The sequence below is a fragment of the Carlito syrichta genome, unplaced genomic scaffold (assembly GCF_000164805.1).
Source record: "Carlito syrichta isolate Samal-C Ts95f unplaced genomic scaffold, Tarsius_syrichta-2.0.1 Scaffold149072, whole genome shotgun sequence".
Lineage (NCBI taxonomy): Eukaryota > Metazoa > Chordata > Mammalia > Primates > Tarsiidae > Carlito > Carlito syrichta.
The window spans coordinates 34,328-59,312 of record NW_007093168.1 but is presented as its reverse complement, the minus strand read 5'-3'; the positions used below and the strand labels follow the sequence as shown (position 1 = coordinate 59,312).

The 24,985-nt window shown below is 47.8% G+C and overlaps 1 protein-coding gene across 1 annotated transcript in view; it reads right to left on the bottom strand.

Annotated features, from left to right (window-relative positions):
- The window catches only part of LOC103251919 (cilia- and flagella-associated protein 54-like), a gene marked incomplete at its 3' end in the record, with an annotated part of 107,347 nt that overhangs the window by 50,195 nt on the left and 32,167 nt on the right, over window positions 1–24,985 (bottom strand). The window contains exons 15-20 of the mRNA XM_021708815.1: window positions 21,620–21,696; window positions 19,038–19,166; window positions 18,567–18,693; window positions 9,675–9,761; window positions 9,462–9,583; window positions 1,114–1,290 (exon numbers count right to left, since the gene is read on the bottom strand). Of these exons, the coding sequence (XP_021564490.1) occupies window positions 1,114–1,290; window positions 9,462–9,583; window positions 9,675–9,761; window positions 18,567–18,693; window positions 19,038–19,166; window positions 21,620–21,696 (719 nt within the window). The remainder of the gene's footprint in view (window positions 1–1,113; window positions 1,291–9,461; window positions 9,584–9,674; window positions 9,762–18,566; window positions 18,694–19,037; window positions 19,167–21,619; window positions 21,697–24,985) is intronic.

The following is a 24,985-nucleotide window of genomic DNA, read 5'->3' as shown; positions in this document are numbered from 1 at the left end:
AGCTCCTCAGAGTTGAGGTGCATTTAATCTGCATTTCTCTTTACGTATCAATGACCCTGCATGGAGCTTGACAGATTATAGGCACTCCATACATGCTCGTGGGACAGAATTCAGGAAAAAGACCAAATAGTGCAATCACAGTCTACAAATTCATTACTTGTTTGGAGCAAGCTTTGCTACTTATGTTGAACACAAGCAATGAAAAGATATCCATTCAGATGCCAAGAATAGTGCTATCTCATTTAACGTTCACAGTAAGCACACTGTACAACTGGGGATAAAAAAACCACCTCGGAAAATGCATTCAGCTCTCCCGAGGTCGCACGGCTGGTGAGGGAAGGAGTCGGAATTCAACCCAAATCTCAAAGCCAACTCAAAGTCCAACTCAAAGCCTGTGCTCTTCCTGCTACACCAAGCTGGAGTCAATTCAAGAGAGCATCCGAACAAGAATCAAAGGTAAAACATCAAAGAGCAGGTTGGTGATCATTCAAAAGAGGAAAACGTCATATTTAAAGTACGAATTAGGTGGAACCAAATTCTTGCAAGGAAACGAAGGCTCCAGTTTTGGCCACATTTAGGCCAAGTTCCAAGGCATTGGGGAGAGAAGAAACAGTCATCCTTCAGCAAACACCCAAAAGTCTGTGAGGAGTAATGTGGCTGGCACTGCCCCTCTTTGCACTGAAAGAGTCTACGTACACTTGGAAGAGCTCTGGGCAGAGCCTCCAGATTCAGTCCCCAGGTTTCCCCATCTCCTGCCTCATTCCCATCATGGGCTCTGCGTGATGTCTGGCTGCACTTCTGGGAGAGCCTCCATCCTGAGCGCACGAGGGCATGGGCACAAGACTGTGCCGTGGTGACAAGGACGCTGACCGGGAGACACCCTCCACCGTGTCTCCTGACCGTGTGGGGGTACAGCGCGCTCCATGGAGCATACCCTCAACAGCACAGAGACGCAGCACCATGGAGCAGCAAGGCACAGATGAGACACAGGGACACCAGCCAGTGTCCCGCGCTTGCACATGGGACCACTCGCGTCCTGAGAGCAGCAGACGCAGGACTCATGGGAGCCGCAGAGGTGCCCGTTGCTCGGCACCGTCACAGCAGACACCGTACCTTGACATCCGAGCTGAACGGAGCGGGTCTGAGTGTCACTGAGCGGTGAGTCCGGGACAGCAGGACAGGGGCGGGGGGCACTCTGCTCCCCGTTCTCTTTGAACTCTCCACATGTTGCTGACTTGAATAAAGGGCACTTTGTTCTGTCTCCACCTTCTCAATCAAAGAGTATGCTTCCTGTTTCAAAAAATGTGAAAACAGAAAGACACATTTCAAGAGCTTGGACTTCATTTATATTTACAAAATTCTGGTGATGGTACGCAGTTTTTCGAGCCTTGGAGGTATATATAGACAGGTGTGTGTGTGTGTGTGTGTGTGTGTGTTCATATATACACACTCCAAACACACTTCACTCTGGCACAAACACCGGGGCTCTTTCCCCCACAGAAGAGAAGTCAAGTCTGCAGTTTCCCTTTGGACACCTGGACCTCAGCTCAGGAGAGTTCTGAGGCTGGAGACAGGACCTGGGTGAGCAGCAAGGGACACTTAAAGTGGGCGAGTAATCAGGTCCTATGGGAGTGAAGAGCATAAAACCACAGAGCCAGGCATCTTGCCCTAAGATAATGAATCCTGACCTACATCGTGATCAGAATGAACTCCTCTGGTCCCTCCACTGTCCCCATGTTTTCATTCACTCGACCCAATGGAGAAAAAAGGACAGTAGCAAAGGGATGGAACAAAGGCTCAGAGAGCCAGGTGGTGCAGTGGCTGTGTCTCGAGAGGCCCAGCCAGACCGCAGAAGGGGCAGCACTGGTGAGCCTGCAGCGTGGCCAGCAGCCTTCCACCCGCAGAGAATGGCGACCTGGGGGCACCAGGGGAGACAGCCTTGGAGGAAGGGGAAAAGACCAAGCCACGTGGGTGAGGGCTCCCTGACACCTGGGAAACCCGAGAGAAGACGCTTCTGCTTGAGCAGGAGGGAGGGGGAAGCATCGTGCTTTGGACATGTAATGCTGCCACGCAGAGACATCTCAGGCGACACAGCCCGCAGAAGCGAGGCCACACCCATGAGAACGTGGTGATGTCTCCTTCCTCTGGATTCTTTCAGAGCCCGTAGGATGTTCCAGCAGCCCTGCCCACTGGCCCTGACACTGTAGACAGCAGCCTCTGACCCCTCTGCTGACCAGCAACCTCTGGGCTCCCACATCTTGTGAGTTTGTCTTGGCAGGTCCTGCCCCCATGAGCTGGGACACGCAAGCCTTCTGACCTGACTCTGGCCTCCTCTCTCTGCACATCAAGGATCCCAAAAGGGGTCCACTGAACGACTGGCTGGTCTGTATCATCTGTGGTGCTCACTTAAGAATCAGAATGGCCCACTTCCCGCCCAAAGCGAAAACCTCCAGGGTGAGGCGTGCGACGTGGACAACTCCAAGGAGCCACAGGCTGGGAACCGCGGCTTCTAAGGGGCAGATCTGCCGTTCACTTCTGCCTTCCTACCAACCCCCGCAGCTTCAGCTCTCCAGGCCTTCCACGGCTCCTCTGACCCTGCCAGGGAAGGCAGACACCCCCCGGCCCTTCGCCCTGATGGTACCTGCGTTTGCCAGCTGTGTCCCCTTCCGGCTCTTCCCTCTCCCGTGCCCACCGCTCTCCAACCTGATCTCGGAAGCCATCGAAGCAAGGGCTCCCCTCATTCCCTGGCGCGCTGTGCTCCTTCCCGCCTGGGGTCTTGGCCCATGCATGTTCCTGTTCCCACAGCATCTTACGTTCTTACGTCCTCTTCTCTGCCTCAAGACCCACTCAAGCTTTACTCCTCTGATGTCTTCCAAGACAGCCCCATGTGCTTAAAGCCCTCCCTTGCCTCCACCTCACAGCATCTCCGTTTTAACACAGCGGTCTCCAACCATTTGGGCATCGGGGATCGGTTTCACGAAAGACAATGGGGATGGGGGGATCATCAGGCTTCAGACGCTCATACGGAGCGCCAGCCTAGATCCTTCCCACACACAGTTCACAACAGGGCTCATGCCACCACTGATCTGACAGGAGGCAGAGCTCTGCTCACCTGCCACTCACCTCCTGGGGTGCAGCCCGGTTCCTAACAGGCCACAGACCAGTACTGGTTCATGACCTGCAGGTATTGTGCATGTGTTGCCTGCATACGTGACTGCCCACACCCTCTAGATAGCGAGTGTCTTGGTGGCAAAGACAGTGCTTTATCACTTCAGGTTCGGTCGATGTACTCTGAATGAAAGACAAACTAAACCATGACACTATAATCTATCTGAAGGTAGTGTGCTTTGCTGGCTTTATGTGTGTTGTTTGGTTTTTGTTTGGGATTCGTTTTTTAGAGACAGGGTCTAGCTCTGTCACTCAGGCTGGAGTGCAGCAGCACAGCCACAGCTCACCGCAGTCTCTAACTCCTGGGCTCAGACAGTCCTTCCACTTTGGCCTCCTGAGGAGCTGGGACTACAGACACAAACCATGCTCAGCTACGTTATTTTTTCGGTAGAGATAAGGTCTTGCTATGCTGCCCAGGCTGGTCTTGAAGACCTGGACTCAAGTGATCCTTCAGCCTCAACCTCCCAAAGTACTGAGATTACAGGCATGAGCCACTGCGTCAAGCCAGACAGCATGTTTAAAATGCTCTCACTGGGTCTTGATCAATTTTGACTTTAAGCCCCTGGCTCAGATGCTACGATCCAATTTGAAATAGTTTAACAGAAATACTAGTTTTAAGTGAAAGGTAACAAGAGAAAAGTCTCGAAGTCCTGATTTAGGTAAACCAGATAAATTCTAAAACAGAATCCAAACTATAATGCTAGTTAGAAATCAGAATCCTATCTCAGCCAAATCATTGAATCGCTAAGATTTCATTTATGAGAAAATGATAGCAAACTTTTTAAGGGGATTCCTCAACTAAAAAGGAGAAAATAGCATCAGAAAAGAAGCCCCCCCCAAAAAAAATCAAGAAGAAAAAATTTCCATGTAACCAACTCTACTCAATTGTGAGGAAGTGTCATCAACACGGACTTGAATGTTATCTATAAGAGCAAGGCTCTAGAACACAAAGTATCACAGTCGCAAGACTCTGACCAGAGGCCAAGAGGAAGGAGGTTTTCCACGGCATATCAGATCATGGGGAAGATCTACATCCTTCCCTCCTCTGAGTCCAGCACAGTGCCTCGAAATTTAGAAAGGTCCCCTAGTCTTGAGAGAGGAAACGATCCCTTCTCTATCACAAGGGAGGACTCCGATAGGAGCCTCAGCGGAGGGGTACTTTGCTCAGCTCACCTGGGACATGGGTTCTGGGTGTCATTCAGGAGCGGCTCATGCTGCAATGTCTCGCAAAGCAACAGAACTGAAATCCAAAGCGGTGTCTGAGTGTAAAGTTCTCTGCCTGTGGTTTCCATTAGAGAAAATGAAATCCGCCTCTCTTCAGAGGTTACTTGATGCTTACGAGGACAGACGGCTGATAAATGCACTTGGTGCAGGCTTGACCCCCACAGCACAGCAAAACACTACTGGAAAGAGGCAACGCCATCTTGAGGCATGGTTAAGACGCAAGCACACAGCCGTCATGAGACTGGACGAGAAGGTGCTATGTTCACTGCTTACGGAGCAAACCTCCCCAAGGTGGATTCTGGGCTCTCAACTTTACAATGTGCATTGCAGAAGAAGATGAAAAGTAGACTAAGTCATGTCCTGGGGAGGGATACTGCTGGGAAATAGTTTATAAGACAAATCTAAGAGAAAACACAGGAAGAAATGGGTAGTCTGATAAATGTGTAGACACCAAAAAATACTTCAAACAGAACATTCCGGAGCACTCAGAGTGAAAGATGGAATAATAGTAATAATGATAATAACAACAATGGCTAGCATTCACTGGCTTCTGACTCTGTTCCAAATACTAAGCATCTGATGCTCATCATTGTGTTGAACCTTCCCAAGATCTCCTGTTTTACAGATGAAGAAAGTAAAACCTAAGCAAGCATAGCAACTCGACTGAGGTCGCACAGCAAATCCGTGCAGAACCAGAGCCCCAACCCCTCTGTCTCCCAGGCACCGTGCCATCTTGTCTCAGCACAAAGCACAGTTAAAAGAAGCACAGAAAGGCAGTCCAGGTGAGGTCTCTATGCAACACCCTCAAACGCTTAAAAGACAAAAGAGGCCTAAAACATAAGAAAGGTAAACTCTTCAGTCAGTTGTTTGAAGCCCAGGGGTGCAATTGTGGCCTCTGGGTGGGGTCAGGGTCAGGAATCCACCCTTCAGTAAATGCTCCAGCACAGAACAATTCAGGAGAGCCGAAAAGATCTCTGAAAAAATCTCCTCCCAAAAGCAAGCAGATTAGATTGGACTGAAATGCCACAGTGAATCGGGACACCAGCGAATCCAGGCAGTGGGAAAGCCAGGGTCGCTGGGGCGTGCACGTGGTGGCCCTGGACTCCTCGCTAGCACTGCCTCTCATTTGGTGCCAGACAATTGGTTCCCATGTTCATTATAAAAAGTATTCTCAAGCTAGATGCAGTGACTCTGGCCTGTGATCCCAGCACTTTGGGAGGTTGGGGAGGGGGTATTGCTTGAGGCCAGGAGTTAGAGACCGGCCTGGGCAACACAGCCAGATCCTGTTTCTAAAAAAATATTTTAACCTTAGCTGGGCATGGTGGCACACGCCTGTGGCTGAGGCAGGAGGATCGCCTGAGCCCAGGAGGCCAAGGGGGCAACGAGCCGTGATCGCATCACCGCACTCCAGCCAGAGCGACAGAGCAAGACCCTGTCTCTAAGATAAATAAACAACACACAGCACGAATCTGCTAAGCCACAGTGCTCTTCTGCTTGGAGCTGCAACACGACTGCTGGAATTTGGAACTGCTAAGATCATCTCAACCTCAGGCCCCAGCAAACAGCATCAGGAGAAAACCAGACACCACAACTGGGTTTCTTTGCAAGAGCAACAGCTGGAAAGCCAGGCTTGGACCAACGCAGCACCAAAGGTGGGAGGAGCTACAGGTGCCACCAGCTCCTCAGGACAAGGCACTAGGCGAGGGGGGCCAGACCGCCTTTCCTCGGAGAAGACAGGCTGCCTCTTGTTTGGGTTTGGGTGTGGGGTTTGTGTTGTCTTCTTCTTTGCCTACAAACGTCGTTTTCCTGGGTGACCATCCTCTATGTCAGTTGTACAACACTAAGTGCTCATCTTTGTCCCTCTGCTCAAAATTCGAGCCCGGGGGGAGCAGTCCCCAGCCGCCGGCCTCGCCGTCTCCTCTGAGGCCACAGCTGCCTGATTCCACCCAACGGGGAAGGGGATTCCATGAGCAGTGGAGTCTGGGGAGAGAGAGGGACCTAGAAGTAAGCCCACCACGCTGCCCCCGGGCCCGGCACTGGGACTGGGGAGTGTGCCTGCCTCCTTCCAGAGGAGTCTCGTTTGTCAGGACGCAGGATGCCCCGCTGGTGGGCCCTATGAGGACCCGGAGCCCCATCGCGGCCACACAGCCGCTGCTGCATCTGATCAGCAGTGGGAGCTGAGGACACCGTGCTGGCTGACATGAGCCTGCGGTCTGCGCAGGGAGAGCCAGACCGGCCTCGCAGGGGCCCAAGAACCAAGGCAGGAAGATGGAGGGGCCAGCAGCTGAGCCAAGGACCGCAGGCCGCTCTCAGAGGTCTGTCTGCACCCTGGTGGCAAGTTGGTCCACTAGTCATCTAGAAGGGAAGCAGATGCCTGGTGACTCAGACCGCAGAGCCAGGGAGGGTCTGAAAAACTGGAAAGGGATGGACGGCGTAAGAGTTCTGAAGAGACCCAGACTTTCCAAACCTTTTATGGTAGCAGGTAGCACATCAATGACCGATTTGGGGATGATTTTACTGTAAGATCATGATATTGTAAAACATTCTGTAATATACCACAGTTGGAAATTATTGCCAAGGGAGAGAAATTTATTGGTCTTCTTTAAAGAAAGAAAGTTTGGCAATTACCTGAGTCATAACGTTGCTGTTTGGGAGAGGCCCCTGAGGACTGATCATTAAGACTGAACTCGGATACAACCACCACTGAGGAGCAAAGGTGGCCGCAGAAGACCTTAGGCCTTCTAGATAAATATTCAGCATGTTCCCAGCCGGCACAAGCCTTGCAGAGGGACTCCTCAGAACAACCTCGGAATGCCTCTCGGGGGCTGTCCTAACAGGACACTGTGCTCACAATTTTTCCGAAGTTAAATGACTTTCACTCAAAAAAAAAGAAGGAAAAACGCTGGAAAATTGAGGCCGAGGCATCTACCGAGAACGTGGGTCTGAACTCCGCCCAGGTCTTCCGGCAGAGACAGAGACCACCAGGCCTGTCAGCTCAGACCGCCAACACTCCTCCAGCTCACGCCTTCAAAGGCTGGAAATTCGCTTCTGGTGAGGCTCTTCCCACCTTGAACACTGACCGCATCTGTCCGCACAGACTTCTCAGTCAGGCCTGAGGGGCGTCCTCCGAACTGCCTCCATGTCCTCTCTGGTCTCAAGTCATGCGCCCCCTGCCTGGTTCCCCGGAGCTTCACTGCACCGAACGACATTTCTGGCCACGGGACCAGCATGCATGGTTCTCTCCACCCGGATGCCCTTCTGACTCGGGACCCCATTCCCCGACCACTCCGCACCCTCTCGGCACTCAGCGTCATGCAGCCTCGCCGGGATGGTTCCTCAGTGCCCCCACTGCTGACTCAGGTGCTCTCGTTATGTTTCCCGCACGCTCTCGCAACCAAAGCACCTGCACGACGGACTCGGATGGCTGATGGACTGGTCTCTGTTCCCACAGACTGCATCAATCGACGAATGAATCCAGGGACCACAGAGAGAGAGGAGGGACCACGAGACAGAGCCACAAGGGGACGCATTCGGTCAATACGCGTTGAGCAACAAAGGACCTCCCCTGTACCCGGCACACAGTGAACTTTCTATAGACGCTAAATGGATCAAAGTGATCAGTTAGAAGGATACAGTGATGGAAAGACAGCCCAGAAGTGCTACAGATCGAGATGTGGCCTTTCAGGGCCTCCTGTCTAACCTCTCACACCCACCCTCCTGGCTCTCGGACCCTGCTCTTCCGGGCTGGGCCTGACCCCACGGAGCTGTCCTGCCTCTTGACATTTCCACAGACACCGGGTCTTTAAATGCCTTGATGACCCCACTTCCTTCCCTGCTCATTCTGCAGCCACATTTTTAATACCCTGAACTTTTAACCCACAACTTTTCTGAAGCCCCAATCCTGCCATCTCTGCTGTCACAAACAGCCTGCTGTCACTGCCACTGAGAATACGCACCAGGATGGCATCCTACCATCATGCCGATGGGCCCCTGAGAATCCGCGGTCCGCGGTCTCCAGCCTCAGCAAGAGCCTCACGGCGCAGGCCAGTCCTCCTCTGAGTCAGCATCCTTGCCCGTCCCTCCCCACTCTCCACACGCCGTCTGCTGTCCCACTGTCCACATGCCTCTGCGGGCAGAGACGACCTTGCCTCCCATAACGTCACATAACTGAGGCGAAGACATCAGCTCCAGCCCAACAGGCCGCCCACCTCCACTGGCGGTTCCTCCTGCCCTTCTGGGCCGGAGAGGGGTCTGTCCTGCAGCCCACCCTCACCGGCGACGCCTCCCCGCCCGCGCTCTCCGCCGCCTCCCCTTCCCCTTGGCCGGACATGGCGCCGTGTCAACCTCTCCCTCTCACACCTCCAGCTCTCTCGGCTCTGCTGCTCATTCGTCTCAGCACACAACACGCGACATTTCTCTCTTCGCCCTCTCGCTTCTGCAGCCACCTGCTTGCTCTGATCTGCTTTCCCTCCTCTCCTCACCACGCCACTTGCAGCATGACTCTCCACATCTTCGCGTGTCACTCACCCCGCCGATGCCATCAAACTCTTGCAGGCCACGCACAGGGACGAAAACAAGAAGATGCCCTGGCTTGAAACCTGACTGCCGTCAGGAGGCTACGCTCTAAAACCAGCACACAACGCATCAGCTGGAAAACAGACCAACTTCCAGGCCAGCATGAGACCTGCCACAGGCAGAGGCGAGACGAGGGGCTGGTCCACAACCTGACAGCTCCCCCCTGCGAGAGAAGGCACCTCGGCCGGCGGCGTGGACTCTGTGACGCACTGCGAGGGTCCCAGGCGTGCGCGGCCAGGTGGCTCCAGGGGCTGCGCCAGCTCCCATGTCTCCCTCATCTCAAGCCCTACTTGGCATGGAGTCCTGCAGAGAGGGCCTCTCAGGTCAGGGGCTGGGGGACGAGTCCCCTGCTCAAGCTGAACTGCATGTGGTGAGCCGGAAACTTCATAGCCGGATATCAAGGGCAGCACGACATTTTCAATAATGGGAACCAAGTAATGCATTATAAAAGAAGCTGACTGTCAGGACTGAAAGAAGAAACGAAACCCTGTCACCTCCAAAAGATCCCACGAAGGTGCACAGGCTCCGTCTTTCTCAAATGTTAGGAGAGCCTTCTGCATCAAGTAAGTCGCTTTGGAGAGTTTGTTCTTCTTTATTTTATTCATTACACTTAATTCTGCAAAGGCAAACCAATATTTTACCAAAAGGGCATGCTAAAGCTATCTTTCAAATCTTTTGGAAATACCAGTTACCCCAGTTTTTGTTACCTGTGAAGCAGTCAGTGTTCCCAGATTTTTTTAACTTTTCCGAACCTTTCATAGAAATATTTTTGCCAACAGCTGGAGCCTGCAAAACTAAAGAAGAAGAAGACTGTCGTGACAACTGAGCTTGTGTCCAGGACAGGAAACATTATTTAAACACCAAGAGCCACTCTTCTGACTCTGTGTCATCATTCTGTTTAATGTAGACAGGGGACTTAAACCAAACCTCGAAATGCAGGCGAAGCATATGCAATGCCATCAAGGACATCCTCTGTCTCTGTTCCCAGACTCCATGGGCCGCTTGTCCTTCTGCATCCCTGATAACTACAGTGTTCCACATGTGCTTTGCTTATATATCTATCTGCCAGCATGGAACTGTTTAATATATAGTTTAACAATTATTATGCTATTTATCATATATATCATAAGTCTAAAGAATACTGCGGGTAGTTTCAATTTTGAGTTTGGTTTGAAATGATATCATACAGAATGTAGTCTTTTAACACTTACGGTTTCAAAATAAAAATTATGTGGCTAGGATTCACCTGCGGTGGTCATTTTCACTGTCATGTAATATTCCTTTATGTGAATATACCACAGTTTATTTACCAGTTCTCCACTAATAAGCTCTTGCATTGTTCCCAGGTTTGTGCTGTTACAGACACTGCTTTTACAAGCACTCTTCTCTCTGTCTTTGGCGTACGTGTTCAAGACTGTAACTGGGCAGACGCCTGCAAGTGACATTGCTGGGTCACGATGGAGGCTGATGCTTAAATTTATAAGATAATTTTATTGGCCACAACTTCCTTTTCTGTGATGGATTCTTTATTTCTTTTGCTTATTTTTCTATTCTATTATTTCTCTTGCCATTCATGTCCTGAAAGCTTTTTTGTATATTGTGCATGCTAATCATTAATAAACTACAGCCAGACCAAAAAGACGGCACCATGGGAAAGACTCAGCAGGTCCCTGCTGGCTCTGAAGACCGAGGGCGGTCACAAGCCAAGGCGTGCGGGCACCCAAGAGGCTGGGGAGGCCAGGAAACCTTCTTCCCGAGCCTCCGGAAGGGAGCGCAGCTCTGTCAACACGTTATTGCAGCCCAGTGAGACCCATCTCAAGCTTCTGACCTCCAGAACTGCAAGGTAATACATCTGTGTTGTTTTCCTTCCCTCTTTTTAAATTATAGAGATGTGAGGTACAAGTGAAGATAACTACCTAAATGGGCTGCATGCAGGGGAAGTTTGGGCTTCTGACTGTCTCTCACTCCCCCCGGTAGTGGACCAGATACCCTTTGTGCTATCACGTGCCCCCCCGCCCTCCTACCTCCCCACCCCCAGCAGTGTCCAGCAACCGCTGATCCCACCCTTGTACTAACGTGACTAGTGTTCAGGGCCCACCTATGAGTGAGAACAGTGGTACTGAGTTCTTCGTTTCCATGATAGTTCTCTTAGTATGATGGTGTCCAACTTCTTCCAAGTTGCTGTAAAGTCCAGGATTTTGTTCATTATAGCTGCATAATACTCCATCATGTATATGTGTGTCGAGTCCACTTTCAATGGGCAGCAGGGTAAGTTCCCATGTTTTTGCTCATGTGAGTAGTGTGGCAATAAACATGTGTGTGAGGGATTATTTTTGGTAGAGCAAATTATGTTTTTCTGGGTATATTCCCAGGACAGGGATTGCTGGATTGTATGGAAGATAAATTTTTAGTTCTTTGAGGAATCGCCATACTGCTTTCCGTAGAGGCTGAACTAGCCTGCGCTCCCATCAACAGTGTAGAAGCGCTTCCTTTTCTCCACATCCGTGCAAGCACCTGTTATTTTTTGACTTATTAATGATGGCCATCCTCACTGGAGTTAGGTAGTACTTCACTAGTTTTAACTTGCATTTCTCTGATGATTAATGAGGCTCAGCATTTTTTCATGTGTCTCTTGTCTGCTGGTATGTCATCTTTTCAGAAGTGTCTGCTCGTGTCCTTTAACCACGTTTTAATGGGGTTTGTTTTTTTTTCCTTTCACTTCGAGTTCCTTGTAGAACCTGGATGTTAGGCCCTTGTCAGATGCATAATTTGCAAATATTTTTTCCCATTCTGTGGATTGTCTCTTTACTCTCTTGGGTGATTTCTCTTGCTGTGCAAAAGCTTTTCAGTGTGATGAGTTACCACCTGACTATTTTAGCTTTCGGCATTTGTTTCTGGGAACCTGGTTAAGAATTCATTGCCTACTCCAATATGCATAAGGGTGTTTCCTATGTTTGCTTCTAGGATTCTTACAGTTTGAGGCTTTACATTTAAATCCTTGATCCATTTTGAGTTGATTTTTGTATTGGTGATAAGTAGGGGTCCAATTTTATTCTTCTGTATGTGGTTAGCCAGTTTCCCCAGCACCATTTGCTAAATATGGTCTCCTTTCCCCAATGATTGTCATTGGTAACTTTGTGGAAGATGAGCTGGTTGACAGATTCATGTTTTTACTTCCAGAATCTCTGTCCTGGTCTATGAGCCTATTCCTGCACTAATATCATGTTACTTTGGTTACTGCAGCCTTGTAATAAAGTTTAAAGTCTGGAAGCATGATACCTCCCACTTTGTTCCTTTTATGGAGGATTGTTTTGGCTATTCATGCTCTTTTTTGTTTCATATGAATTTCTGTACTGTCATTTCCAGGTCTGGTAATTTGATAAGTATTGCATTGACTCTATAGATATGCTCAGGTAGGATGCACATCTTAACAATATTGAGCATGTAACGTTCTTCCATTTTGTCGCATCTTGATATCTTTGAGCAGTGTTTTGTAGTTCTCATTGCAAAAGTCTTTCACTTTTCTGGTTAGGTGGATGCCAAGGTATTTCATTTTCTGGTGGCTATTGTGAATGGGATTGTGCTTTTTATTTGGTTCACTGCCTGCTAGTTGCTGGTATATAGAAATGCAACTGTCTTTTGCACATTGATTTTGTAACCCAAGACTTTACTAGAATCATTTATTAGTGCGAAGAGGCTTTTGACAGACTCCCTAGGGTTTTCTAGGTATGGAATCATATTATCTGCAAAGAGGGATAGCTTAACGTCATCTTTTCTTATTTGGATACCCCTGATTTCCTTCTCTTGCATGATTGCTCTGGTTAGGACTTCCAGCACCATGTTGAACAGAAGGGGTGAGAGAGGGCATCCTTGTCTTGTTCCAGTTCTTAGGGGGAATGTTTCCAGCTTCTGCCCATTGAGCAAAATGTTGGCTGTGGATTTATCGTAGATGGCTCTTACTGTTTTGAGAAATGTTACTTCTATGTCTAGGTGCTCAAGGGTTTTTATCAAGACGGGATGCTGGATTTCGTTGAATGCTTTTTCTGCATCTAATGAGATGATCATGTGGTTCTTGGTTTTACATCTGCTAATGTGCTGAATTATGGTCTTTCAAATGTTGAACCAGCCCTGCATCCCAGGAACGAAGTCCACCTGGTCATGGTGGATGATCCTTGAGATAGATATGTCGCTGGATTCGATTTGTTAGAATGTTGTTAAGAATTTGTGTGTCTATGTTCATCAAGGATATTGACTTGTAATTCTCTTTCCTTATTGGGTCTTTGCCAGGTTTGGATGTCAGTATGATGTTAGCTTCATAAAATGAGTTGGGAGAATTCTATCGTTCTCAATTGCCTGAAACACTTTCAATAAGATTGGTATCAACTCCTTGCATGTCTTGTAGAATTCAGCTGGGAAGCCATCTGGCCCAGGGCTTTTTTTGGCAGGAAGGTTTTTTCAAGGCTGATTCAATTTCCTGAATTCTTATTGGTCTGTTTAGAGTTTCAATTTCTTCTTGTTTCAACATTGGGAGGTTGTGTGATGTCAGAAAGTCCTCCATTTCTTTTAGATTTTCTACAGGTGTTCATAATCTTTTGAATTTCTTCAGGGTCAGTTGTGACTTCGTCTTTTTCATTTCTAATTGTGTTTATTTGGACTTTCTCTCTATTTCAGTCAGTCTGGCTAGGGGTTAATCTGGTTTATCCTTTCAAAGAACCAACTCTTTGTCTTGTTGATCCTTTCTACATTTTCATCTTCCATATCCTGCAACTGTGACTTTATCTTAGAGATTTGTATTTTTCTACTGAAAATGAGATTTAGATGACCATTCATTTCCAACTTCCTTAGTTGTGATGTTAGGCCATTTATTTGTGATCTTCTATTTTCTTAATGTGTGTATGTAATACTATGTATTTTCCTGTAAACACTGATTTCATGGCATCACAGCAATTCTGATAAGATGTATCTTTGTTTTCATTTGTTTCCAGAATGTTTATATTTCTGTCTTGATTTTCGTGTTGACCCAGAAGTCGCTCGGCAGCATGTTCTTTAGTAATCATGTCTTTGTGTGTTTTGGGAGGATCTTGTTGATGGTGATACTTTTATTCCACTGTGATCAGAGAAGATGCATGATATTATTTCACTCTTTTGATATTAATCAAGTACACACTTGATTAATGTCTGAGAATGTAATCAATCTTGGAGTATGTTCCATGTGCTGATAAGCAGAATGTTGGGTGGAGTGTTCCGTAAATGTCTATTAAATCCATCTGATCAAGCATCAAGCTAAGGTTCTATATCTAATTGGTTTTCTGCCTCAGTGATCTGTGTCTAGGGCTGTTAGTGGGATATTTAGGTCTCCAATTAGAATTGTGTGAATGTCAATGTCCTCTCTTAGTTTACTTAGTAGTTGTTTTCTAAAACCTGGTGCTCCTGTGTTGGGTGCATATATGTTTAAGATGTATATTTTTTGCTGGTGGGATTGAGCCCTTTCTCATTGTGTAGTGTCCTTCCATGTCCTTTTAAACTTTTGGTTTAAAGTCTGCTTCGTTTGATATCAGAATAGCTACCCCTGCTCTCTTCTGTTTTCATTTGCCTGAAAGATCATTACTAGTCTTTAACTTTGAGCCTGTGGGTGTCTTTTGCAGTGAGATAAGTCTCCTGGTGGCAACAGACTGTTGAATCATACTTTTTTACCCAATCTGCCATTCTATGCTTCTTCGGTGATACAATAAGTCCATTCATGTCCAAGTTAATTATGGAAATGTGAGAATTCATCCCTGTAATAGGGCTCTTAGGAGGTTACTTTGCTTCCTTTTACTTTTGTATTTATATATGTGTGTGTTTTCATTTTTGTGAGTGTTTCCTATGCTGTTAACTCTGTGTTTGCACTTTTGTGATGGGTATGACTGTTCTTTTTTTCCCTGTGTTCAACACCTTCTTAAGCATCTCCTGAAGGGCTGGTCTGGAGGTGGCATATTCTTTTAGGGATTGGACATCTAGAAAGGATTTTAATTCTCTGCCACTGATGAAGCTTAGCATTGCTGGACAGGAAATTCTTGACTGAAAAAAAATCACTCCCTCTTCCTTTAAGAATGCTAAAAATGGGACTCCAGTCCCTTCTGGCTTATAGTACTTCTGCACATACACCTGGAGCAATTCTGATAGGTCTTCCCTGGTAGGTGGTCTGACCTTTTTCTCTTGCTGCCTTTAGGATTTTTTCTTTCATGCTTACTTTGTGGAGGTGGATTACTATGTGTCTTGGGGATGGTCTTCTCATGTGATACCTTGCAGTGTTCTTTAAATCACTTACACTTGAATGGTCATCTCTCTAGCGAGATGTGGAAAGTTTTCTTGGATTACCTCATGGAATATTTTTCTTTTCCATGGTGTTTTCGGTTTCCCTTTCTGCTTCAAGGATACCAGTCAGGCATAGATTTGACTTCTTGACATAGTCCAGCACCTCTCAGGGATTTTGCTCCTTCTTTTTGAGCCTTGTTTCTATGTTTTTTGACAGACTAGGTTACTTCCATATTTTGTTCTTTAAGCTCTGAGATTCTCTCCTTTACCTGATTAATCCTGCTCTCTGTGTTTGTTACTGTGCTTTTAACTTCCAAGATGAAGTTGTTTATTTCCATTATTTCAGAATGGGCCTTTCAGAGATTGGCCTACTTCATTTTTACTTCCTGTACAACTTCAGTGAGTTTCACTTCTAGTTTCTCATGGTTCTCTTTATTCATTTTAGTCATCCAATCTCTGATTTCTGTGACTGCCATTTGGGACAGGTCATGGGGGGGACGTCCATTGTTTGTGCTCTGATAGCTGCTTTTGGGCACTGTCTCTTTAAGACTCTGAGGGTCATCCATTTTTTTTCTGTTAATTCTTTCTCATTGGTGACAAGCCTGTCTTCCCTCTCTTGTTTTCCTCTTCGGCTCTTTTGCTCTGAAGCTAGTCAATCACCCTCTGTTCAAGGGCCCTTCCTGTTGTTCGATATAGGACACTCAGTGAGAGCAAGGGGCACTCAATTCTGCTCTGTGTTCTACCCTGTGACCAGCCTCTCTCCCGTAATATTTCTCTCCTGCTGTTAATCTAGCTGGGCTGGTTTTCAGATCCTGTTGCAAGCACTCTGCCAAGAGTGGGTGAGGGGAATGGGCCCCCTGTCTGTTTTCTGCAGTTTGCAGCCCAGAAGCCTTCCCACCAGGAAAGCTTTTGGGAGTCTTTCATGTCACTTCCCTCCAGTTCGAGTCCATGCTCAGCACCTGAAAGAGAGCAAGTTCCCTGCCACAAAAGGACCTGTCCTGTGGGCGCACAGGGCTGGGAGTGATTCTTCCTGATCTGGTGGAGAGGTTGGTCATCAGCTTCTGTCAGTGGGCATAAGCCAAGTTAAATCTACAGTCGCGTTTTCCAAGCTTGAGAGCCAGCTGTTATTTAGGTCTTCTGCCTAAATTTTCGTAAAAAGACTATAAAGAACTACCAAAAAAAAAAAACCCTACTGAAATTTTTATTGGAATTGCATTGAATCTACAGATCAACTTAAAGAAATTATCTTTCTGATTATTGATCTTCTTATCCATAAACACAATCTCCCTCCGCTTATATCATTCTGTTTAAATATTTCTCAATAAAGTCTTATGACTTGTTGTATACATGTAGATCTGTGATTAAACTGAATCCTTTGGTACCTTACAGTTTTTATTGATATCAAAATGCTGTATTTTTAATATTTTCTAACTTCTTGTTGCTGTTGCATGTTATATGTCACATGCTATACACATTATCAAATACAGATAAGCTTGGTAGATTTTGCATTTTCTAGGTGGGCTATCATGTCATCTGGAAATAATAACAGCTTTGTTTCTCTTTCCTAATCCTTACGTCTTTATTTTTCTTATAGTTTTGCGTTGGCCAGAATCTTCTGTACATATCTGTTTTCATCTTCCTGCACTGATCAGCAATGTGCTCACTCCTGAATTAACCAGCATCTAAATTAATCTGTCTAGATTTCTATACAATGTGGTATCTGAATGTTTTACACAGAGAGCAGAGATTATAGTACACGGGGAGACCTTATTTATAAGCAGAGCTTGTTTATAAAAAATTGTGTATTTGTTCTCACATGCCAAACTTCGGTCACCTTCAAAGTACTCTCCGTTTGATGCAACACACCTCTCAAGAAGCTTCTTCCACTGCTCAAAGCAGTTTTTGAACTTGCCGCTTCTTCTGCCTCTTTGTGCTCCTGCCATTTTTCGTTTCGCCTTGTCCACACCGGACAAACACGTATTTCCCCTGGAAGACTCTTTTCACCCGAGCACGCAAGAACAGTCACCTGGCCGAGGTCGGGCGAACAGGGAAGGTGAGGCACGAGGGTCGTGCCACTTTTGACCGGAAACGACTGAACTCAGCGCAGCGTGGGCAGAGGCACTGTCATGTCGGAAGAAGCTGTTTGCCAGAACTCCGGACATTTCTTCTGTAAATCATGACACAACATTCTCGGAGCTTCCAGATAAAAAAACTTTGGTTGGCCATTTGATGCACAAGAACAAATTCCGAGTGTGCTATAAGTCTGGTTTTCTGAGCGGTCCCTCCTCGTATGCAGGAACATTTAATTATTCTGAGATTTAAAGTGGAGAAGCAATCGCTTCACAAACACTGGCCACATATTCCCACCTCGAGTAACTTGGCCTTGTCAAAATCTAACCCCAAACAGAAGAGATTTCAGACATAATGCTGCTGAGTCTTGTTTTGAAACTCAGGTAAATGTGCCATTTGTGTGCACCCTGGCATCACTGCTGGCATCTTTCCTTGATGCTTTGTCTCTTTACCTAATGAGGCCATCACCACCTGCAATCTAGACCCAGCACATCTGTCCTCTGACACTGCTGTTGGAGACATTGTTCTAAGGCTTCGGTCTTTCCAGGATTACGTATAAATGCCTTAGCCCTTCGGGGTCTCACTGCAATCGCCCTCCTGGGTTCATCTACTGTCCTTCTTCCACGCGGGATCCTCTCTCCAGGGGCTCTTGACTGCACCATGCAGCTGTCTACTCCCACCCTGCCAAGTGCTATTTTCTCTGTCCACAATGACGGCTCCCTTCTGTACCCTCTTCATAGAGATAATTTTTGCTGGCTTTCCAGTCAACTATCACCCCTTCCAGGAAGTCAACCCTGACTTTCCTGCCTGATATAGGCACTTTTGTGTGCCTGCCACATTCTGTTACACTTGTTAACCTTGACCGTTACAGTTGGCTTACTATCTAGAGCTCAAAAGCAGAGGTTGTCCTATTTATACCAAATCTATTATGGCGCCTAGATGTCAGCAGGCACTCAATAAGCATTTGCTTGATTGAAATAACAAAATACCAACCATCTACTATAGTTCAACATAATTAATTAAACTTTGTTATAAGTTTACTAACTGCTTGGATATGCAAAGCAATAATGCAAGCATTTATTGATATGTATCAAGGAAGTAAGGAAAAAAGTAATAAAATCATCTGGCAAACAGTCAACAAGAATGCAATTTACAAATTATATTGACTCTACACCGGAACTCGGCATAAAATCGATTTGCCACAGAACAGTCCCTCCTGTGAGGACTCCTACCTTGCAGGTGGTCAAGAAGCATAACGGCGACCCGGTGCTGAGCTTGGATCAGCTCAAGGTGCAAATCCATCAGGAAGCTGTTTGCTGCAAGTGGTCTGTGAGTGTCTCCATCTGTCTGGTGGGCATGCTTTGGTCCCACAGAGTTGAAGTAAAAATTTAAAACAATAGTTATCAAAACATACTGAAGGAGCTGCATCCCACTGTCACCCAAGTTACCGTTGAGTTCTGCTCACTTCTCGCCCTTGCAATTGACTGACGGGCTCATAAATATGTCTTAGCGTTTACCCATGTCCCCTTCAGGGACAAACCCAGAGATTCTTCTCCCTCCTGGTTTCCTGGGGAAGAGGGGAAAGTGCTTCTGGCCTCTGAAAGATGAGCCACCATGAGCCACGCTGCACTTACCCGCCTCCCAGGCCAGCCTCCTCCTGGTCAAGAGAAACTTCAACCCAGTGCAAGGCTCTCCGTTCTCACCTTGGCATAGCAGTGGTCAATTACAGATGATCCATTAGACAAAGCCGTTAACATGAAATTCGAATTTATTCCACCAATCGCTTTGTCAAGGAGTTCATACGCAAATAGCAACTGTTCCACAGATGTTTTCTGAAATAAAAAAGATAAAGGAAACTTAAGGGAAAATCATATGCAGCATTCCCAAGCCCTTTTTAAAGAGAATTTAAAACTAAGTAACAGAAACGTCAATAGTCAATCCAACATCAACAATGTTGTGTTTCTAACTCAATGTATTTATCTCTGACTCAATATGGAGTGCTATCAATATGGATAAAAATCATAAATAAATTTTATCTTTTCCAAGTGTAAATTAAAATTTCACAGACATACGTAACTTCCATTTATGGTTTGGAAAATTGTGATTTCACCAAATGTACAAGTAAATTTTAAAAATAGGCTCGGTGGCTCAGTCTGTAATCCCAGCACTTTGGGAGGCTGAGGTGAGTGGATGGCCTTGATGAGACCTCATCTCTACAATAAATCAAAACTTAGCCAGGTGTGGTATCGTGCGCCTGTAGTTCTGGCTACTTGGAAAACTGAGGCAGAAGGATTGCTGGAGCCCGGCAGGTCAACACTGGGGTGACTGAGAGTGCCACAGCACTTCAGCCTGGGCACCGGAGTGAGAGTCCAACTTAAAAAAAAAAATAGAGCTCATATAATTTGTCATTTTCACATACTTAACTTGAAAAATTACTGTTTATTAGCCTCTCAGGATCTCAGAGCTGGAAACTTAGTCCATCAAACCCAACAGTCCACATTGTGATTTTAAAAACTAAACACCCATTAACGTAATTACTCAAATTACAAATGCAGAGAATAACGTAAAAAGCAGCCTCCTTTGTTCACTCTTGCATATTTTCTACACTCTTCCCAAAACTGATTGAGGACATAAAGCACACGCAAACACGCATGCATATAACAGACATCCCCATGACAGCCATCTACACGCCATTCCTCTTCTCCGCCCTTAGAGGGAGCCACTGCCCCTGAACTTGGCTTGGTCACTGTTTCATGTGTTCTTCTACTGCATGTGTGTGTGTCCTTAACCACATGTGATACCGTGTTGCATGTTTTTAAATTCTCTCCTATAAATTTCTGCAGATCACTGTTGTCACTCAGCCGTGTCTGCTGAACCTCATCGATGCTGGCCTGTGTCACCCGGTGGTCAACAGTGACTGGCTGAGAGTACAGAACCCCTCTAGTGACCAGAGCAGAAGGATCTCAACACAGACTGGGGGCTCCATCCCGGGAGGCCAGCGGGAGGAAACCCAGGGAGCTGCCCAGACAGTCGTACTCCAGGGACTCAAGCTTCTGAGAGCCTGACTCCCCGAGACGACCACGCCCCTACACTGCCTGCTGGAGCAGGCGCCCCAGGGCTGCTCAACTCGGGGGCCCACATTGTGCTACAGAGCGAGAGTCCTCTCCTCCTGTGCATCCCAGATCCACGCGCAGGCCCTCCTGGGAAGACCCGCGGAAAGCCAGGGCTGGAGACAGACTGCAAGGGGACCATGGTGGGGGACGCAAGCCATCCAGCTGACCCTGGTTCGAGCCTACCAGAGGTCATCCACCCTCTCAGTCACACTGACTCGGTGCTCCTCAGAAGAGCCTGGCACCACTGATACAGCCACCCTCTGCTGACAGGCACGCAATGACTAAGCGAGCTGCAATGGACAGCACTTGCCCATGAAGAAACACAACAATGATCCTCCCCGGACTGTCCTTGCGCCTTTTTTCTGCTTTCTTTTGTCTTCATCTGTCTGAGAGGACCAGAACATGTTAGACAGAAGAATGGCTGACACCTTCGTGTGGGGACATCAGCCTAAGGGGACAGCCCTTAGACTTCTCCCACAGACGCTGCATCCACAGAGGCCTCCAAATGATGCTGCTGTTCCTAACTACTGAGAGGTGTTTCTACAGGGAGGTGTTGAGCTTTGTCCAGTGCTCCTGCTGTGTCTGTCTGGAGAGGTGGCCAGTTTCCTTTCATCTGCTAATGTGATGTTTTGCATTACAGATTTCTAATGTTCGATCACCCTCATCTTCCTGAAATTTACACTATGCCTGGCCAACCCTTTAAAAACTAGCACACATTCTTGCATTCAAAGGCCTCCCAAACATAAATGTGGGGCTGGCATATCATTAAGCCCCAATGGAAGTCATGTATATCTATGCATTTGATCAATATCTTTTATCCAAATGTCTTGGAGATGCCGTTACTCAGGACAACAGTTGCGTCCAAGCAGAGGAAAGGCTGTGTGATTAGGAAGGGGGAGGGAGGCAGTGAGCGTCATCTGCCCTAGAACAGTCTGTTTCTGAGGCTGCCAAGCGAGGCGACGGCCAGCGGCCATAGGTCTGCGTCCCAAGATTCGCTACAGAAGATGGGAAACGGTCCCTGGGGTTCTCATGTGTGCAGAAACTACACATTCTCCAATTGCAAATACTCAGATTTATTCCTACAGCTAACCATTATACATTGACAAACTTGATATTACCTGAAAATAATAATTCACGGTTTTAACTCTATTTTCTGAAATGTGTTAGAATACCTTTAATATCGAAAGAACTTCCGGGTTGCCTTTTGGAGTCTCCGGGGATTCGTCAGTCCCTTTCTTTGAAGGTGCGTCTGGAAGAGAAAGGAAGGAGGGAGGGAATGAGGGAAGGAGGGGAAGGAAGAAGAGAAGAGAAAAGCGGAAGAGCAGGAAGAAGCGAGGGGAGAAAGGAAGGCAGGGGAAGAAGAGAGGGGAAGCCGGAAGCACTCGAGGAAGGGGAGGAGGAAAGGCGGCACTGGAGGCCCAGCCGTGAGCCACACAAACACAAGGCGCTCAGCTAGCTGCTGCTTCATCGCCCACGGTCCCAGACAGGACTCACCTCTTGAGAATTTGACTAAACACCAAGTAATTTCTTCCCCCCCACAATCAGATTGCTTAATATAAGGTCATCTAAAAGCATCTTGCAATATGACAGACTAAATCAAGAATCTTGTTTACCAACAAGGCAATGTCGTGGCAAAGAGACTGGTTTTCCTATCTGTTCCATAAAGTTCATTTAGAAGCATTTGGAAAATAGCAGCATCAAAGCCTTATGGGTCTGGATAAATATCAGAGAAGGCTAGCCTGAATCAGAAGAATGTGAATTAAAAACATGTGTATGGCAACGCCAGTGTATCTTTTAAAATGTATTTAATAATCACACTAAACAATGCATTACTTAACAGAGAGTCAGTAAACATCTTGAACCAGATAGCCCTAACTAACACAGAAAAATGGCTTGTACTTTGTTTTCTGTGTCAATACAGTGATTAGAAAAGTTATAAGAATCTCCGTATCTAAATGGGACAACCCCTCACTGCACAAATACATACGTTTTCACATTTATAAATGGATGAGGCTTCCCTTTGATGAGTTCTTTAGAAATGAAACATTTTAACAAAGACTCAAAACCTGAAGCTGTATTGGCCTACATGTAATCAAGGAGTCTAAAACAATAATGTCCCAAAGCAACTAGTCAATGGAACAATAAAACTGGCTAAAAGCTACACTCTTTATAAGAAGTGATCATTGGGCCTGCTGCTTCCAGTAGTGGCTCATCTGGAAGGAAACCTTCTCCCTGCTGGAGAGAAGTTGGAAAACACATGTTTTAAATCCACAAGCTAAGAAGGCAGTGGAAGCCGAACACAGGGCTGGAGCTCAGGCAGAAGTGGGCAGAGGGCAAGCGGACGACCACACGAAGACCCTGCGACTACGTGCCGGGAGGGGGCTGCACACACACCGAGCGGGCACTCCGCTCTGCAGAGGACAGCGGCTGGGAGTGCCTCGACACCATCAGCTCCGCTGTGTCTGCCTGCGGAGGGGATCAGGCCCCGCGGATGTGAGGCTCGGTCCCACAAGCCTGACCCTACTTCTGATCGCGGCCCCAGGTTGCCAGCCACGCCTCTGACCCCTCAGCCAGGACTAGGCTTCCCTCCCCACCCCTCACTGGGGCCGACTCACTAGCTGCGTCGGCTCTCAGAACTCAGAGAAACAAGACTCCGGGTTGCGAGGAAGGACAGCGCAAAGCATCAAACGATGAGACGCGTGGGGCGAGGAGTGGGACAGGGCGGAGCTTCCGCCAACTCTCGGGCCCGCCCTCCGGGAACGTACACCCCTCAGCTACCCAGCCTCCTGTACAGTCCTCTTGGGGCTTTAGGGAGGCTTCACGGACCGGCAAGATTGCTGCATGGACAACCGTGTGGAGACTTGATCGGACAAAAAGGGTGGGCTCTAATTCTAACAGACTGAGTGGGAGCCCAGGGCTGGAGTCTGACTGTCTGTCTCCTCCAAGGCGCACGAGGAGATCTCATCCCAAGAGCAATAGGGAGAGGGGGCCTTGCAGAAGCAGAGCCCTCCTGGGTAGGCACATCCACGCACAGGCTCGTGGGCTGAGGGGACTGGCGGGACTGGCGGTTGCACACGAAGAGGAAGACAGGCCCAGCCAGAGGGGCCCCTGCGCCACCCTGGGGCTCTCCAGGCCCCGCCAGCAGGAAGGCCTCACCAGAGGCTGCCCCTCAACCATAAGAAATGAATTCCTTTTCTTCACAAATACCCAGTTTCAGGGATTCTGTCAAAAGCAACAGAAAACTGGCCACGACACCCAGAAAGACCAGGCTGGCTAGATTCCCCCTGGCCTCTCTGGGTAACATTCCTTCCTGCCGGGATGGAGGTCTTATGACCTCCTCAGACTGGATCGGTCAGAGGATTTCTTTCCAGTCAGTTGGTCCCAAGACGCAGGGCAGGGGGAGCCTGGAATATAACTGGAGTTTCTGCGGCCCACCTTGGCGAGAAAAAGGAGGCGGGAGGAGGCCAGAGAGGGAGACTGCTCGGAGGTCTGCATCTGAGGCCCGGCGTGCCTCACCTCATAGCAGAACCCGCCTCCACCTTATCACCCTGAAGCTGTGGGGAAGCTGCTTCCAGAATAAGGACAAAAGCCAGACACCCTGGCAGAAGCTCTGTATGCCACTTTGGTCACTGAGGACATAACAAGGACCACAAGAGTCACGGTGAGGCGCCATGGACAAGAATAAGTCTAGGGAGAGACGGAGACAAAGATACACGGTGCAGGCAGTTGACCAACAACACAGGGCTGAACTGCACGGGTCTACTTCTACGAGGGTTTTCTTCGGCCTCTGCCACCCTCCAGACAGCAAGACCAACTCCTCCTTCTCCTCCTCCTCCTCCTCCTCCTCCTCAGCCAATGTATGTGGAGATGACAAGGATGATGATCCGCTTCTGCTTAATGAAGAGGAAATATATCTTCTCTTCCTTGTAATATTCTTAATCACATTTCTTTCTCTAGCTTCCTTACTGCAAGAACACAATATCTAATACATATGGCATACATAGGCGTGTCCATCAACTACTGATGTCACCGGCAAGGCTTCTGGCCAACAGCTGCTGCTAGTAGCCACGTTTTGGGGGAGTCAAGAGTTATACATGGATGTAGGGTTGGTGTCCCTAAGCCCCGTGTTGATGAAAAGTCACCTGCATTTACGTACGTCCTACGTCACAGTATCACAGAGCAACACCCAGGTCTTGGAAACGGAGCCCACTGAATGCAGAACAGATTGCAGCGCCTCTCCCATGGGGCTCAGGTCACTTCTGGAGAAGGGAGCAGGGAGACGGCAACAGGGACTGCCCCCAGAGCCAGGAGGGTGAGAAGACGGGCGTGGTGTGCCAGAGCCACGTGAGCTGCCAGAGGGTCTTCGAAGAAAAGCACTTCGGCGCCAAGTGCCTCAGCTTTCCCATGGGAATGCTGGGACCCCAGCGCTCTGTGCCATCGTGCAGCTAATGAGAGCAAGTATCATCTTCTCTGGAAAAGAAAACGCTGCCCATGCCCCAAACGGTGTCTACTAAATACTTAACAATAATCATGTCCCC